The sequence below is a fragment of the Olea europaea genome, chromosome 10 (assembly GCF_002742605.1).
Source record: "Olea europaea var. sylvestris chromosome 10, O_europaea_v1, whole genome shotgun sequence".
NCBI classification, from domain to species: domain Eukaryota; kingdom Viridiplantae; phylum Streptophyta; class Magnoliopsida; order Lamiales; family Oleaceae; genus Olea; species Olea europaea.
In genome coordinates this window covers 41980042-41996207 of record NC_036246.1, presented here as the reverse complement: position 1 = coordinate 41996207, position 16166 = coordinate 41980042, and the positions used below count along the sequence as shown (strand labels likewise).

General features: G+C 35.8%; 2 protein-coding genes across 4 annotated transcripts; one reads left to right on the top strand and one right to left on the bottom strand.

The window, feature by feature from the left end:
• On the top strand, nt 1-5724 carry LOC111402331 (COP1-interacting protein 7-like). Of its 2 annotated transcripts, XM_023030559.1 has the most exons (9): nt 1-274; nt 392-565; nt 1059-1192; nt 1647-1699; nt 1786-1835; nt 1919-2071; nt 2499-2728; nt 3491-5157; nt 5232-5724. In XM_023030559.1, exons 1-9 carry the CDS (start codon nt 216-218, stop codon nt 5409-5411), a joined length of 2700 nt encoding a protein of 899 aa, XP_022886327.1. In that variant the 5' UTR covers nt 1-215; the 3' UTR covers nt 5412-5724. The 2 variants fall into 2 exon arrangements, with proteins under 2 accessions (XP_022886327.1, XP_022886328.1); XM_023030560.1 differs by lacking the exons at nt 1-274; nt 1059-1192 and having other exon boundaries at nt 488-565.
• A 1072-nt stretch (nt 5725-6796) lies between these two features.
• LOC111402330 (splicing factor 3B subunit 2) lies at nt 6797-15986 on the bottom strand. 2 transcript variants are annotated; one of them, XM_023030558.1, is made up of 18 exons: nt 15614-15986; nt 13198-13317; nt 12944-13057; nt 12780-12842; nt 12450-12557; nt 11826-11903; nt 10742-10834; nt 10504-10590; nt 9745-9846; nt 9500-9619; nt 9349-9411; nt 9076-9218; nt 8635-8716; nt 8484-8542; nt 8345-8390; nt 7445-7536; nt 7283-7352; nt 6797-7185 (listed from the first exon to the last, which is right to left on the bottom strand). In XM_023030558.1, exons 1-18 carry the CDS (start codon nt 15854-15856, stop codon nt 7114-7116), a joined length of 1755 nt encoding a protein of 584 aa, XP_022886326.1. In that variant the 5' UTR covers nt 15857-15986; the 3' UTR covers nt 6797-7113. The 2 variants fall into 2 exon arrangements, with proteins under 2 accessions (XP_022886326.1, XP_022886325.1); XM_023030557.1 differs by having other exon boundaries at nt 12944-13069; nt 15614-15985.
• Nucleotides 15987-16166: the final 180 nt, after the last annotated feature.

Genomic DNA, 16166 nt, shown 5'->3' with positions numbered 1-16166 from the left:
ACGCCATATTATCACAAATCAACAAAATGTTCTCTCTCACACACCATATACAGAGATACCCACAGTTCCCATGTGCAATGCTCTATCAGTTCTTGCTGGCTCTTTCTCAGGTCCAGTTGAGCAAAACAAAAGTTTTGTAGATATCACGTTCAAAAAATTACACATCAATATAATTTGAAATCTTTTCCTCCCCATCTCACTTCCTAGGCCTGAATATGGATTCCAAGACCCTTCTTGATTATGCTCTGTTCCAACTCACCCCAACAAGAACAAGGTACATTCCTTGAATGTGGATGTATAATTATGTCTATTTTTTGAATCTATGAACGGGTATCAGATACTGATGATGTTTTTTATTCTTGCTTATGGGTTTTAATTGGAATTGGAAAAGATGCGATCTTGTGGTGTTTTCCGGGAAGAAAAATGAGAAATTAGCTTCTGGGCTAGTGGAACCCTTCATTTCTCACTTGCAATATGCTAAAGATCAGATTCCGAAAGGTGGGTATTCAATTACTCTGCGTCCACCGGTTGATGGCCCATGGTTCACCAAATCCACATTTCACAGGTAACATCACAAAATCTTGTACAATTTGATCTGTAATTCATATAGAGTCTTGGATTCCATCTTAAATGGTCAATCTTTAGCGCATTATCAACAAAACAGGGGCTAAGTTGAGATCACTGATCTTAAAATCCGACTGCGATTTGATCATTTGAGCTTTTGGGCTATGATATCCAAGTCTTTATTACATAATTGCTTTATCATTGTTGTTACGAAAGTTGTGAAATTAATTTGTTTTTCATTCTGTCTTTTTCCACTTCTCTGAATGGTGAAAGATGGATCCTTTTGTCTGAATTGAAGTAGCAGTCATTGTACTCGGATTTAATTATGATAAAGAGAGAAAAAAATGTAGAGGTTGAAATCTTGAAGATTGGATTCAGAGAATGGCACAGTCCAGGAGAAGGATTCAGTCATTACTGATACTTGAAAATCTGGCTTATGTAAGAGATAATTTACTTATAGATTTTTTATTTTTTTTTTCCCTCATGGATGGCAGATTCGTGCGCTTTGTGAGTACACCTGAAATTCTTGAGAGGATGATAAGAATAGAACGAGAAATTGCACAGATAGAAAGTTCAATTCAATCTAACGAAATTTCGAACAATGATGTGGCAGGACATATCGGGGAAGGTATGGTTTGAATATCTTCCAAAGAGAATTTAACTTATACATGCAGGCATCCATGAATGAAGAGAATCATAGTAATATTGTCAAAACGCTCAACGTGTAAACTCTAAGGGGTAGTTCAATAGTCAGATCTTGGGTTTGCTTCCCAATGGTCACCAATTCGAGTCCCTTTAGGATCACTGAGATGAGTATTCAGTTGTAGACTCCAGAGCCCCATGGAATTAATCAAGGTGTGCGTAAGTTGGCCCCAATAGTCAGATACCCATGGTCATCAAAAAAAAAAAAAAAAAATGCTCAACATATAAATGCACATCTCATTGATGGTTCACGCTGTAGAAATATAATGTTTTTTGGAAAATCACAGGATCAAGTTTTCTGAGTCTGGTTTTTTGAATCAGTATACTGTTAGCTTTTGAATGCTGTGTTGCTTTATTCACTCGACTACTCGTGTTATTAGGAAACCTGTCAACTGCTGATGGTATCACGAAGAAGTCAAGGGATTCCTCAAAGGTATTTTATTTGAACAGTTGAAGATTGGTAATTTCTCCATTAAAATCTTTGCCTAACTCGAATTTCCATTTTGATGGTTCTTTTAGTTAAATGATGAAGATGGGGTTGATGGCGCTGCAGCGGAAGAAAATTCCAAGTAAATGATCTTGCATTTCAAATATTTAAAACACTATTTCATTCCTCAGATACTTGATTCATTAAGTTGTTTGTTCTGAGAAGGTTTCGTCTGCAACGTATTATGGATACTCGAAAAACATTACTACAGAAAGAGCAAGCCATGGCTTATGCCCGTGCTGTCGTGGCAGGATTTGAAATTGACAACATTGATGATCTCATATGCTTTGCTGACACATTTGGAGCCTCCCGATTAAGGTGCAACGCATTTTAATTTTTTCACAATCCATATCATGCAATCTTTTAAGTGAAATAAAGTAAATACAGTTCTGAACTTCAGAACGAAGATTATATATCTCAACAACCTTACATTTCTATACCTGATTGAATTTCACCAAATAATTGATGCTGAATAGCTTCATTACTAAAATCTAAGTTGCCTGCGGAAGGTATACTGTCCAAATCATCCATTCTCATCAAAAGACAGTTCAACGGAAGTTACAACTATCATTGCTAAGAAATTGTAATTTTGTCACTCATGGAGAGTCATTTCTTGAAAATTCTGCAGTGCGTTTTGATAATATTGATTTTCTTCCCTCCAATCATTATCAAGTAAAGCATCTAATTTTCTCTCTTTTTTTCTATAAGAGAAAGTATTATACTTGAACGAAAATTTGTTATGTAGAGAAGCGTGCACTGATTTCAAGGAGCTTTACAAGCAAAAGCATTCGGACAACCAATGGATGGATGAATTAGCAGCAGTTCAAGCATACTCCATTCCTGCTCTTTCTTTTATGGGGACGTCTGGAATCATGGTTGCCGGTGAAAACAATCACAAGAGTGGGAACTCTGAGGGTCTATTGGGGTCGATTGGCTCTATGGAATCTACTACAACAAATTCAGACGGTAGCAAAGGTGCATTTTCCTTAATATCACCCAATTATTTATCTACTTTGCATGTTTTGTCTGTCTCAGCATATCTTTTTCATTGTCTCTACTTATCAGAAAGCTCTTACAATTAGTGCTTGAAAAGGGAAATTTTAAAATATGAAAATTTCAATTTTTGTATGCAGAGGACTGTCTTGATTATCACTTTATATGGATGCTGAACCTTTTTCATTGTCTAAAGTCCCTATCTTGTTTATCGGATAATAAATGCTCTAAATTTCAATATCTTCAATTCTAACATTCTAACTTTAACCTTATGGTATCTTGTGAACACCATTAATATGCGGATGAATCTTTTCCCAAGGAAGAAAATAAGTTTTTCCAACTGGTCATGGAAACTGCTGAACCATTTTATCTAAAAGCTTAAGCGGTTAGAGAGGGCAACGTGTATATTATTTAAATCTTGTCTTTAGCATGCCCCTTACGTACAGATGGGATTTATTTTGTATTATCAAACACGCGTACAGTTTATTAAATGGGTAACAGTAGCGGTGGTAACAAGATTTGAAACTCAAGACCTTTGATATTAAGTTAAATCTTAAGCTCTGCTATATATATATATATCATTTAAATTTTGTCTTCAACAGAAACAATAACAAGAATTTGTTAAGGGATAACTAGAAACATCTGTTTGACTTGCATTATCGAACATTTGTTTATTGTCGAATCTACCTTATAGCCTATACCTCCAGTAGACGTCATATTCTAATCTTGAAGTTTTGCCAGCAGAAATTAAGCCTCCTTTGGATCAGACATCATCAACTTCAGCTAAAGCACAGTTACAGGTGCCATGGATGGATCATATTCCTCCATATGCGTACAACTTTCAAAATCCTACTCAACAATACCAAGGATATCCTTTCCCGGGTATGCATCCCGTCCTGCCTTATTATCCCGGGCATTTGGGATGGCCTCAAAATGTGAATGGTTCTCCTAATGGCATTATTCTACAGTCTAATGGTCATCAAAATCAAAAGTCATCTCGCAGAAAGGAGAAACCTTTAGAAGCAAATGGAGCTGAAACCTCCGATGAGGATGAACAAAATGAATCTACTGACTCTTATTCTGGGACAGATTCAGATGAAAGTAAAATGCATGGCAAGAAGCATTCTTCAAAGGGGCAATTGTATGTTAAAAATAACAAGAAAAAGTCCTCAAAGACGGTTGTGATTCGTAACATAAACTATATGACTTCCGGGAGGCGTGATGAAGAAGAGGATGGAATCTCTGATGATTCTTCGGCACTTGATGAAGCTTCCATCAGAGAGGGGGTGGACAATGCAATTGCATCATTGGAGAAACATTCCCACTCAAAAACTCATAAGAACAGAGGACATCGAGGCTCCCATTCTAAAAATGGATCTATTGATATAACTGAGCATGATTTTAAGAATGATGTTGGAGTGAAGAAAAATGAAAATTGGGATGCTTTTCAGAATCTGCTCATGAGTCACGATGAGTCAACTATTAATGGCTCTCAGAATCATCACATTATGGATTTTCAGGATGCTATAGATTTCAAGTCTGAGAAAATTAAGAAACAACCTTTGACCACCGATGATGCTATTCGTGTTATTCACAGAAATGGAAAGAATGACGGCAGAGATGATGTGTTAGATTTTACAAATGGTGAAAATACGCACCCAATTGTGAAAAGAACGGTTTCTGAAAATGAGAATGCATTGTTTCTGCAAAGATCAGAAGAATCACAGCTAAGTCTACTCAGAACTCCATCTGAATTTGCTGCGGAATCATCCATTATTAGAAACCGGAAGGTGGAAGATTGGTTTGTTGAATCCTCTGGAGATTCAGAGCAAATGGAATTCGACAATCTTGGCATTATGTCCTATGAGGCAAACTTTATTCACAAAAAATCAACCCAAAAAACTGATTTGGTTGACGATTCCATTATTATAGAGTCTAGACCGGCAGTATATGGTCAGTATGATTCTTCATGGAGAACTGATATTAGCATGGTCGAGGACATAAATCTAGCTACAAGGACTCAAAATAAAAATTCAAATGGTTCACAGGAATTACCCAAGCAGGCTGAGCCTGATGAACTCTGCATGGCACTTGTGAGGGAGTCACGTGAATCCGTGGAGGAAACCTGGACACTAGAAATGGATTATGAAGCTGAAATTTCTTTTACAGAGGCTGATAGAAGATCTTCTCTAGTTAAAGCAAACACCAACGTAGAAGAAAATCCTCTTGTCAATGGTAAAAGTGCCATCAGCAAGAAAAATGCAGGTCCAACTACGAAGAATCTGGGGAGGGACTTGAAATCTGGAGTTTTACGGGGATCCCCTGCTAAGAGCAAGCCCGATAACATATCAAAGAACAAGAAGCCGTCTTCAGCAAGCAGGTTGATGGCTCATAAGAGCAAGTTAGAAAAGGTATACATATAATTTATTATATTATACGGTGATTTACTTGTGTTTTCAATTATATTCATGCATTTCTTCTGCAGGAAGAAGATGTTCGTAAGAGAATGGAAGAACTACTTATCCAACGGCAGAAGAGAATCGCTGAAAGAACAGCTTCTTCGGGTGCGAGTCCTGCAGCTGCAGCGCCTAAGAAAACCCCAGTCGTCAGTAAAACAGCTCCTTCAATGCTCGAGAAACGTCGGACTAAATCGATTGTCCGCTAGACGAAATTGTGTAAAATCAGAAGAAAATTCGTTTCATAAGAGAGAATCGTGAAGCAGCAAGTTGTGTTTCAAGCCTTTGTACAGAATTGATTACTGTATTCTTCGTCACTGTAGATTCGTTTATCAGCCATGTGTGTTTCATCTGCATGCAGAGAAATAAATTTCATGTTATCAATTATCAAATGTTCCCTCATAGTCATAAGGAAACTTCTCTCCAAATTTATATCAGATATATGTACAAGTTTTGTAGAGATTCAGGCCCATTTCTATGCTGATGATATTTCGTATACAACTTTTGTCCTTTCCTGCTGAATTATTGATTTGATGTTTGCTCGTCGATTGTCAATGAGTATACCATTTGATCTTTGAACCCCGATCCTATTACAATATTGAGATATCGTTCACCGAAATTCAGGTGGTGTTTTAGTAATATGAATACTATTGATGGTCTAAAATATAACGGCTTCGCATATTGAAGAATGTTGAGTTCTTCGGGATCTGCAAAATGGGCGGCACAGTTAGCTGTGTAAATTGGTCGAACTAGAAGATCGACCTCTCTGATGCGAAGTTGCCACATTTTAAATCATCGACAAATATTATTTGACAACTTTCATATTATTCCTCGTCAATTTAACGTGAACAAAATCTTGAATTTAATTAAGATCAAGTAACTTCATCAAATCCCATCACCTTGATTGATAAAAAACAATGACATAACAGTCAGAATGATAATTATTTATTTCACTAAAGAATTATACTTATTCCACATTAACCCCTAACGACTACGTTTCTACTGGTGAACTTTGATGAAATTAACTTAACTGAAATTAAATCAAAGTTTATTTACCTAGTTAAAATCAAATTCAAGTATAATTAACCTATTAAACAAGACTAAATACAGTTACTTGATTGATGCCAAATCCTTCCATGCTCAGTTGAGAGGGCCCCCTCCCTGTCAGAGAATCAGGACGGGGATGGAAAACCTACTCAAAAACCCCCGCTCCTATTTCATTTTCAAATTTAGAACATAATTTAAAGGTAATAATGTGAGATTAAAAATTAATAAACTAGTATATAGGGATCCACCCCCACCCCAAAAATATCGCCGAGGAACGGAGAAAGGGCGGGGCCACCCCGTTGCCGTTAGTAGTTCGACTCTTTTCAAGTCGGTCCAGGTTTAATCACACAATCAAGCGATGGACAGGGTTTCTAGATTTTAGCATGATCTTTCCTGTTGCTTCCTGCAAATATTAACAGACTTGTACTTGTGCAACCAGAAATTCAGGTTTATCTCAGAAGCATACTACACTCCATATTCTTATAAACTATCATAGAACACTTTTCTTCTTCAACCATCATACACAATCCCTTGGAAATTTCATTGCTCAATAATCAAACTGAACTATTTCAAATTCAAACGAAAATATCTTGTCACCTCACGTCCTTCCCTAGCCTTTTATTTCAGATCTTGATAGAACAGAACTCGTTACTCAATTAGTACGAACCCAACTATTATAGTTCACACAGCATCCTTGTAGTCAAAAGCACAGGCGTGCAAGGTCATTTATTACAGTAACCAAAAGTACAGCCACTAACATATCACGGTGCAGGAAAGCAATGACTATAAATTGCAATATGGGAAGCACTACCCATAACTCAAAAGCTCTATATGCTTTTATCTTCAGAAGTTGCAAAAGACAATTCAAAACTTGAAGTCCTTCTTCTTTGATTTGCCCTCTTTTTCCTGCATCTTTCTTTTCCTTTTCTTCTCATTCTGGACAAATATGATTATGTGTTAGAAGGCTTTTCTTGATGGTGTTTAGGAATATAAATGGGGCTTTGGAAATTGAACGACTCCAAGGTGCACCTACCTCAGCAACCATGTCACTGAAATCCTCCCGCTGAGTTCGCAACTTCTCTTCTTCTCTGGCTTCCTCATACCTGGGTTATACACGACAAGGCAATAAGCCATCCTTCTTCACATATAACCTGGTCAATGAATGATACGATAACAAGAAAAGGACTCGACTTACTTGGCAGGCAAAACATTATCCATGAGTTCCAACTCTTCTGGTGCTAGTGTTACATCGACTCTATCTGATTTCTGACCCCTAAGCAAATCAACCTAAGAGGGATAAAAAGTGAAAGAAACATCATCAATTTGTTGTATTAATCTGCAACAGATTCAGACACTTCCATTGGTTCTCGGTAACATATATTCAGCTATTTCATAATTTGCCAGTGATCTATGATTCATGGAAGTATGACACAGTTTACAGCCAAAGCAAACAAACAGCGAGGAATTGCAGGCCTTATCATTTGAGATTTCATAGGTCGCAAATAATTAATCAACAGTTTGCGACTCCAATATCTGCAAACGCATTTTGCAATTACATATAGCAATTTTGTTTCAGCTTTCATGAAAGGAACACTGATCCTGCATGTGAATTAATTATAGTAACTACATAATTTGAGAATCAACCAAAAGATCTTGAATGCACAAAATCAGTCATCCCAATATACTGAATGCTTGCAGAAACTACTTTATTGCCGGGATCACGTGTGTATGTGTGTGTGTGGAGCCTGATGATACTTCTAGAACAAATTAAGCCATCAAATCAGCAGAATAATGAGACATGGGTTTCAAAGGTATTCCAATTGTCTTCAGAAAATAAATAGAAAACAATTAACAATGTAAACAACAGTTAACAAGAAAAAGATTTAAATAGTTTCTATTGCAGAACACTTGTCAGTCTGAATTAGTAACGCAATCAACTAGAAATATGAAAGCCCGCAAACATAGTTTCCCAATACCAATGATAGGCAATTCAAAGCTAATAACCAACTGATCATGCAGAACTCTCCTTTTGTAAGTAGAAGTAAAGGATAAAGGAAAAAATGGAAGGAAAGAAGAGAAAATCAAATTCATATACCCGTTTAGCACTGGTCTTGTCCTGTGTGCCAGTGTTGATCACATACCTGTATGAGAAGTATAATGGGAATTCAATTCACAATGCAAAAAACTGAATACGAAAAGTTTATCCATATTTGTCAAAAGAAGCAGAAACATACGTATGACTTGTGCCCAGCAAGGTTCCTGGTGCTATCTTCTCTTCTTTTTCTTCCAGCACCTTCAAAGAACAAGAAAAAAAATGATGAGCTCCAAAAAGTGAAACTCGGAAAATTGATTGGGAAGATGACAGCAGTCAAAAGTTGTACTCACTTGATAGAGAGGCTTCTCAGGTTCCTTCCTCTGTTGCTTCCGAAGGTCAATAACATCAGGGGTTTCAACCCCAGTAGGAGTGCTGAACCCCATTCAACAAGAAAAAACAAGTCAGACTCGGAAACAACCCAAATAGGGTATCTAAAACATTATAAAAATACAAATAAAGGAACGTGAAAAATGGACCCCGCGCCAGCATCAAAAACATCTTTCAAATTTAATTACTCCATCAATTGATACAAAAGAAGGCCTTTTTTAATATGAGAATTTGAAGTACATTATCCATGTCAAAAATTGTCGAGAGAAATACAAGGCCCTATTAGCACCTAGGGTTACACTGGGCATTCCATTCAATGCTAGTCCCACATTCATCGTTATTAGTAATTCAACACCGACGTGAAGGAGAAACGTCGAACACGGGAATGAAGGCAAATACTATACCTTGAAAGGCTATCGACAGATTGAATGCCATCTTCCAGTTCCTCTTCCTCGATCTGTTCTTCCTCTTCCTCTTCTTCATCCTCTTCTTCTTCCTCCTCCTCTTCCAAATCACCCCAATGCTTTGTCTTATCAACAGGTTCCTCCTGAAAATCGGATCGATATGATGAAGCTGGATAAGTTAAATCTTAAGCACAAAAGCAGACACATCAACTGGAATATCATCAGAAAGAATAAAAACATTTATGAAATTCTTCATGATGTACTGGTTATCACCTCATAATTGGGCTGGTCTTGTTGCAAAACGCCAAAAACATCTCCATACAGGGGACGTCCATACTGGTGAAGTGAAAATAAGAGAGAGTAAGAAAAAATAAACAAAAAAGGATGGAGTGTGCAAATAAAGAAAATGGGAAGGTAAACCTACTTCATCTACAGGTGGTTTGCCCCAGTCTCCATGTCCATAGCCAAATTTACCTCCAGGAGGAATAGGAGCATTAAGCCCCGGAATTCTCAGACTCGGATAAGAAGGTGGAGGACCATATCTCTGAAATGAAGGAAGAAAATAAAAATTAAAATCATCTCTATCCTAAGGATAATGAGGGATAATTTTCAAAAGATATACTGATCAAACAAACAGAGGAAATATAATGAGGTATTATCTCTCACGACCTGCATATTGATAAGCCAAGGAGGAGGAGCACCCTCAGGCATTCCAAGAGCCTCTTTTAGTTCCTGTGACAAAGTTCCTGGCTTCATTTCTCGAAGTTTTACCTGTGTAATTCAAATGGAAGTTAAAAGCTGAACAAATAGCATGTACAATTTTAGCAATTATTCTCCAAGGAGTGATTTTTTTTTTTTTTTTTTTTTTTATTTTTTTTTTCCCTCCCTTTTTTTAAAATAAATAATTTTTTTTTATATTTTTCTTCTTGTTTCTACATCTTTTTTCTTTCTCTACGTTTCCCTTTTTGAATGTAAGCAACATAAATTCTCAAGTATTTGTTCGTTATTTCATTTGTTTTAGACTTTCAATTCTAGTTCTGAGTTCTCGATCTTGTTATGTGTTTGATTATTTATATCTTAGCCTCCATTTGAGATGAAGGAGTTTTTTTTTTTTTTTTTTTTTTTAATATTTTTCTGGCACTCCATAGCTTCAAACATAATAAACTTGATGTCCCCATATTTGAAACAACAATCTGAAGGATTGAAAACAGACCAAGCATTGCACCACAAATCAAGGAGTAAAACTTAGAACAAAAATACAATGTGATACTTTACTAATCCAAAGAATTGTAAAAGAAAAGTTTTAAATTAACAATCACATATCTTAAAAAATCATCATCTACTTAACACACTCGTTGGCTTTATCCAAAACATATATTTAAAAAAAAAAAAAATGCCGTGGACAAACATTTCTGGTGAACTAAATACCTCAAATTCCTTCCCCTCATAATACAAATCACCATGTGCCGTCAATTTCGGTTTAGTCTGATGCTTGAAGAACGCATCATGGAGTACCTGTATGAGAAGTGAAGTGTCAAAAGAATACAAGGAGAAAAGCAGAAAAATAAGTGACTGATGAGCTCCACACAATGCCATCAGTTTAAACAAATACAACATTGAGAGGTATTGTGAGGCCCATATTGTTTTGAGATTGAACATATAATACCTGATAGTCAATATCCATTTTTCCCATTTTTGGCTGCATCTTTTCACGTTGCTTTTGTTTCAGTTTCTTGCTATCCTCCTTTTCTATGTAAGCCTGCATATAAACACACAGAAGGCTTCGCTGCTATAAAAGAATGAACAAGTCACATAGGAGGAAGTGAGAGGGCAAGATATAAGTGATAGAAGAAACCCCAGTAATAACAGTGTAACTTGCTTATTTACTTGTTAAAATATAACGACAAGGATGCTGAATAACTGAATGCAGGACAAAGATTATAAACATGAACAATTTTGTAATCAGTGCAACTTTTTAGTAGTCTTCTTCAGAAACAAGAAAAAAACACAGGTTTCCTCTTGGGTCTAGACATTTTGTCATTTGAAGAGCCTAACCTTAATGAAAACCTCCAATGGGAAAGGAACAAAATGTATGCAGAACCAGCTCTAGCACACATACCTTTTTTCCTTTCTGAGTTTTTTTATCTTTCCTACTTAAGTTTTGAAATTGTCCGAGTGAAGGATGGCATGAAGGGGACAATGAGAGAGGAGATTAAATAAACAAAATGAAGTACATGAAAAGGCCAGAATCTACATTACATGACAAAAGGCTTGACAAATACATCAACATTGAAGATTCCATCATAGTCAATTAAATACAATACTATTACTAAGAAAAAACTACACACATTGAGGACAGGACAAAAGATAGCACTATGTAATAATAATAAAGTACACATCCATTGGCTGTGATGACATGTTTTCAAACAAGTTATATAATAACTTCCGGGTTAAAATAGGTCCAGGACCAGAAAACTAAAAATGAACCACATATTCATCTAACCACTTCATTCAAATGAGAGCCCTTATTAGCTAATATGAGCATCCCAGGACAAGCATTCACATATCAACTCCCTGCCCCCAGGCAATATGGAAAAGGTAACAACAAAATCACCAAAAATGCTGACAAGCGCACACCCATACACAATATCCTATGCCTGAGTCTGAGCAACATAGACTATTGATGGTATCTCTTACATTGTGTAAGCATGAAATTGTATGAAACTACAAAGATGTAAAATCGGTCTCACTTGTCTAATTTTCTCAATCCCCGTGGCAGCAATAAAATCAGGAAGTTGAAAAGGCTGTTTCTCAATACCACGCTTGCCCTGCAAAACGATTTCAAAAGATGAGATAAGCTGTGTGCAAAAGATTTTATACGCAAATCAAGTAACTAAGAATCCTAGAGCCGAATTTTTAGAGTGCGAATTCAACTAGTCCAAGCTTTCTGTGGAAAGCAAATAGATCTGAAATTCCAAGCAGATTCCTTAGCATCCTGCTAAGCAGAAATTGCAGGTTTAGTTTCCAGGTAAGGTACTCTAATCAGGCATGTTTACTTATTTAAAAGGGTGTGATAAAAATTCCTACACCCAACTATGCTAGAAAGCCAATTAAAAAGAAAAATCAAGCAAGGTTTCCCCTTGCCAAACACCTACATGTCGAGACTCCAGAAGTGGCACCGCTGCTTGCCTGCAAGAACCACATATATACATATAAGACAAACCTCATTGAGGTCACCCTCCTTGTCCTCTTCCCTATAACCCAATTTGATCAAACTTAATTTCTACGAAATTTACTTAGAACAAGTGTGTAACGAATAGTAATGCATTCTAAATGGAACTCATTATACAGATATATCACCCATTGTAACTCACCTGCAAAAATTTCCTTTTCTGACACCAGTGCCGCGGTACTGCAACAGTATTGCGATATGATTTGAGATACACCAATAGCTTAGGGTCTGCAGAAGTGGCATCCCATACCTACAAACTCAAAATAATTAGATCTCACAAAACTAGTAAACGACAAACAATAAATATATCAACCAAGAAATGACAAAAACAAAAATAATTGGATCTTTGAAATAAATCAACCAATTAATAGCAAAATTAAAATGATAGAATCTTTGATGTTGCACTTCACCAGGAGAAAGCCCAGACAAGTAAAAACTATCAATGTTTGAACCATACATTGTTAATTTATACCTCAACTACATCAGGCTTTGAACAAATCTGTTTCAGTTCAGCAATCTTCATTCGACGTTGAAGCTGCAAGAGATAAGGTCATTTTAGCCACAAAAAACTTGCCCACATATCTCTCTCAAAAGTGAGTGTGATGTTGCAACATAACCAGTGACGAAGAATAAAACCTTTTTCTTTTTATTAGAGACTCCTTTCTCTTTTTGTTGTGTATCCTGTTCCTCCTCTTCTGAATCTGAGTCAGCCTTCTTCTTCGAGGCTGCATCAGGTGCAGTCTCATTCTCCTTATCATTCTCCTGAATAGACTGAAATGTTATGACAGAGAAAATAATAGAGAGAGACAACAAGAAAGGAGGGGGGGGGGGGGGGGGGAATAGCAAAAGATAGAGGGAAACAAAAGAATCATTATAAAACATATTTTTACCTCAGTACCAGCAGATTCTTTAAAACTGAATTTCTCAAAGACTTTTCGGAATTCCTCATCTAAGCCACCGTATAATTCTGCCTTTTCTGGGACATACTCCACTTCTACTTGCTCCAAAGGCTGTCATATAAAAAGAAAACAAATAACCATCAAGATCTACTGCTTACTGCTCTTAGTTCATAATTTTATGAAGCATTCAACAAGAACTTTTATTTATGTCAACATCTCATTATATGACCAAGAAACAGTATTCAATTAAAAAGCAACTAAGAAATTTGATCACAATGTATTTCACAAAATGATTAGACCATAAAAAGAAAAAATAAATGAACTAAGAACAGCATAAATGTAATATCCAGAATTTTTATTAATAGTCGTTAGATTAAAAATTAGGACTTAAGTGCGCTATTATTAAAGTCTAATGACCTTATTAATTACTAACCAATAGTTTGAGAGCCAAAGTGATGAGTTAATTTGAAAGTTAAATAAAATTATATGTAGATATGTCAATTAGCTATGATTAAATATTATTATTTGACCACATGCATTATTCACCACATTTTAAGCAAAGTAATTGCTTTGACCACATAAACTAAGGTAATTGATTAGACCACATGCATTATTTACACCAAGATTCAAGCCAAGTCAATTGATTTGATCACATGATTATATTTTGATTATGCCTAACATCTAACCATTTCCTTTCAATTTTCCATACATGGTCCAAGAGCTTGCACTATAAATAGGAGTTAAATTCAACATTGGATTATCCCTCACCAATTATTTACACTCTTCCTCTCAATCTCTATCACTTTATCTCTACACTTTTACTCTTTCTCTAGTCTTTTTCATATTAAATTTAGTCATACACTTACACAATCATACAACCCGACACGCGGCTCAAGGATCTTCCTCCAACAATCACTTCTTCTATCATTTTTGAATTATCAAGTAAAAGGTAAGTGTAGCAGTACAAATTGTTCTTTCATTATTTAATTTACGAAAATTTATATTATGAATATGAAAATACGAAAATTCTGGCTATGATTATGATAAGGGTCCTATATGTGTAAGTTCAAAGGACTAGAGTTTAGCAGCGCTACGCACGAAAATTATAGCCACGAAGTTCATATTTTAATTCTCGGGTCTCCATATATATGTCACGATTTTCCTTAATTAAATATGAGATGAAAATTCGTTATTACTCATTTACTGATATTTATGTCTCACATATATATGTTAAAAATTTTATAGGTAATTAAAAGAGGCGGGTTCAAGGCGATCGGAGGTAGATTGTGCTTGCGTGGTTGAAAATGAATAATGATTTAAGTAGTTAAAGATTTTTAATAATGTTTATTATACTTTCTTTAAAATTTGTTTTAAACCTTTCACATTCAAAAGATATTACGTTTTTTTCATTATTTATGAATGTATTATTTTAAGGTACATGTATAATAATTCCAAAGGTAAAAATTTGGATCGTTACAATAAAACTTACCCAGGATTAACAACTCATATTTCAATTTCTCACCAAAACAGAAGATTCTGATTCTCATTTATAAACCATAGAAAAGATAGATCATCATCACTTACGCATTGAATCACATTTTAACTATAATGGATTAAATACTGCTATTAAAATATCCCTCTCCATTCACAGGTCTGCTCACTTTTCTCTAGCCTTTCACAACATGATTATCATGTTTGAGTAGTAGACACAATTCCTTAACCCATAAAAAGGGGAATGAAAAGGATGCAAAACCTTCACAGTGATTATAGAAGATAGCATCTTTGCATGTAAAAATGTATCACAGAGAAAAGCAGTATTACGAGATGCTCCACATTGACCTTAGACCTGTTAGAAGGCAATGCCATCTATAGACTGGTGTATTTGCTTCAAACATCAAGAAATAAATTGACAGAAACGTGATATACCAATTGCTTGGAACTTCTCTTAACAGTTATCTACAACAAGTGGTTTTCTATTCAAGATGTTTCCATACCACCAAAAGTAACTAGAACCATATTCAGTTGAAAAGCATAATTCATAATTTTTGTTCTAGCACCTTTGTACAGCTCGAGTGTGCTGGAGACTCAAAAATATATGGGGAAATACAGGTAGACTTGAGAATACTCAGCTTTGCCTACTTGATAACCAGGAAATCTAAAATTGAACTTCAATAACCACCCATAGTTACACTTAACCAGATTTATTTTCACCACAGTTCAGCTATATGAAAATGCTCATTAGAGCATATGCATGCAAGAATATATATGAACTGCGAAACCCTAAGGGCAGATCTATACCAAAAATTAAAAAATAACCTTCGACCACCATATTCCACTCAAGTAAATACTTAAAGATTTCACAACCCTAAAAATAACATCAAAAATGAAAAAGAAATCGGAGCAATACCTTCTGAGGATCGGAGTTCTCTTTGGAGCTGTCGTCGGCGGAGCCGCTGTCATCTCCGGCGGCTGTGGCCTGTGATGCCTTGGTGTTCTTCTTCTGCTTTCGGCGTCTCCGGCGCCGCTCACTTTCCCGTGATTTCTTGGCGGCAGAATTGCTAGGGTTTTGGAATTTCAAATCGCCGTTGGCGTACGGACGGGACTCTCCGGCCTCGTTTGCTACTTTAACTGGCATTTCTATTCTCTTCATACATTAATTTTTTATTCATATAAGAAAGAAACACCCTCTCGATTTTCCTCTGTTGGAGAGTAAATTTGTAATGAGAGAGAAATGACAGGGAAACGGGAAAGATTGGAAAAGAGGAGACTGCACTAATGGTCCCAACTTATAACCTCAGTGACAAATTGATCACTGATCTCCAACTTTTAAACGGATATAAGTTAATTCTCGATATTTTATTATAATTGCTCATTCATCCCTTGTTTCAGTCCCATTCTTTTGAAAAAATACATTTTTCAATAATATTTTGATATTATTTTAATTATACATTTTTCAATAA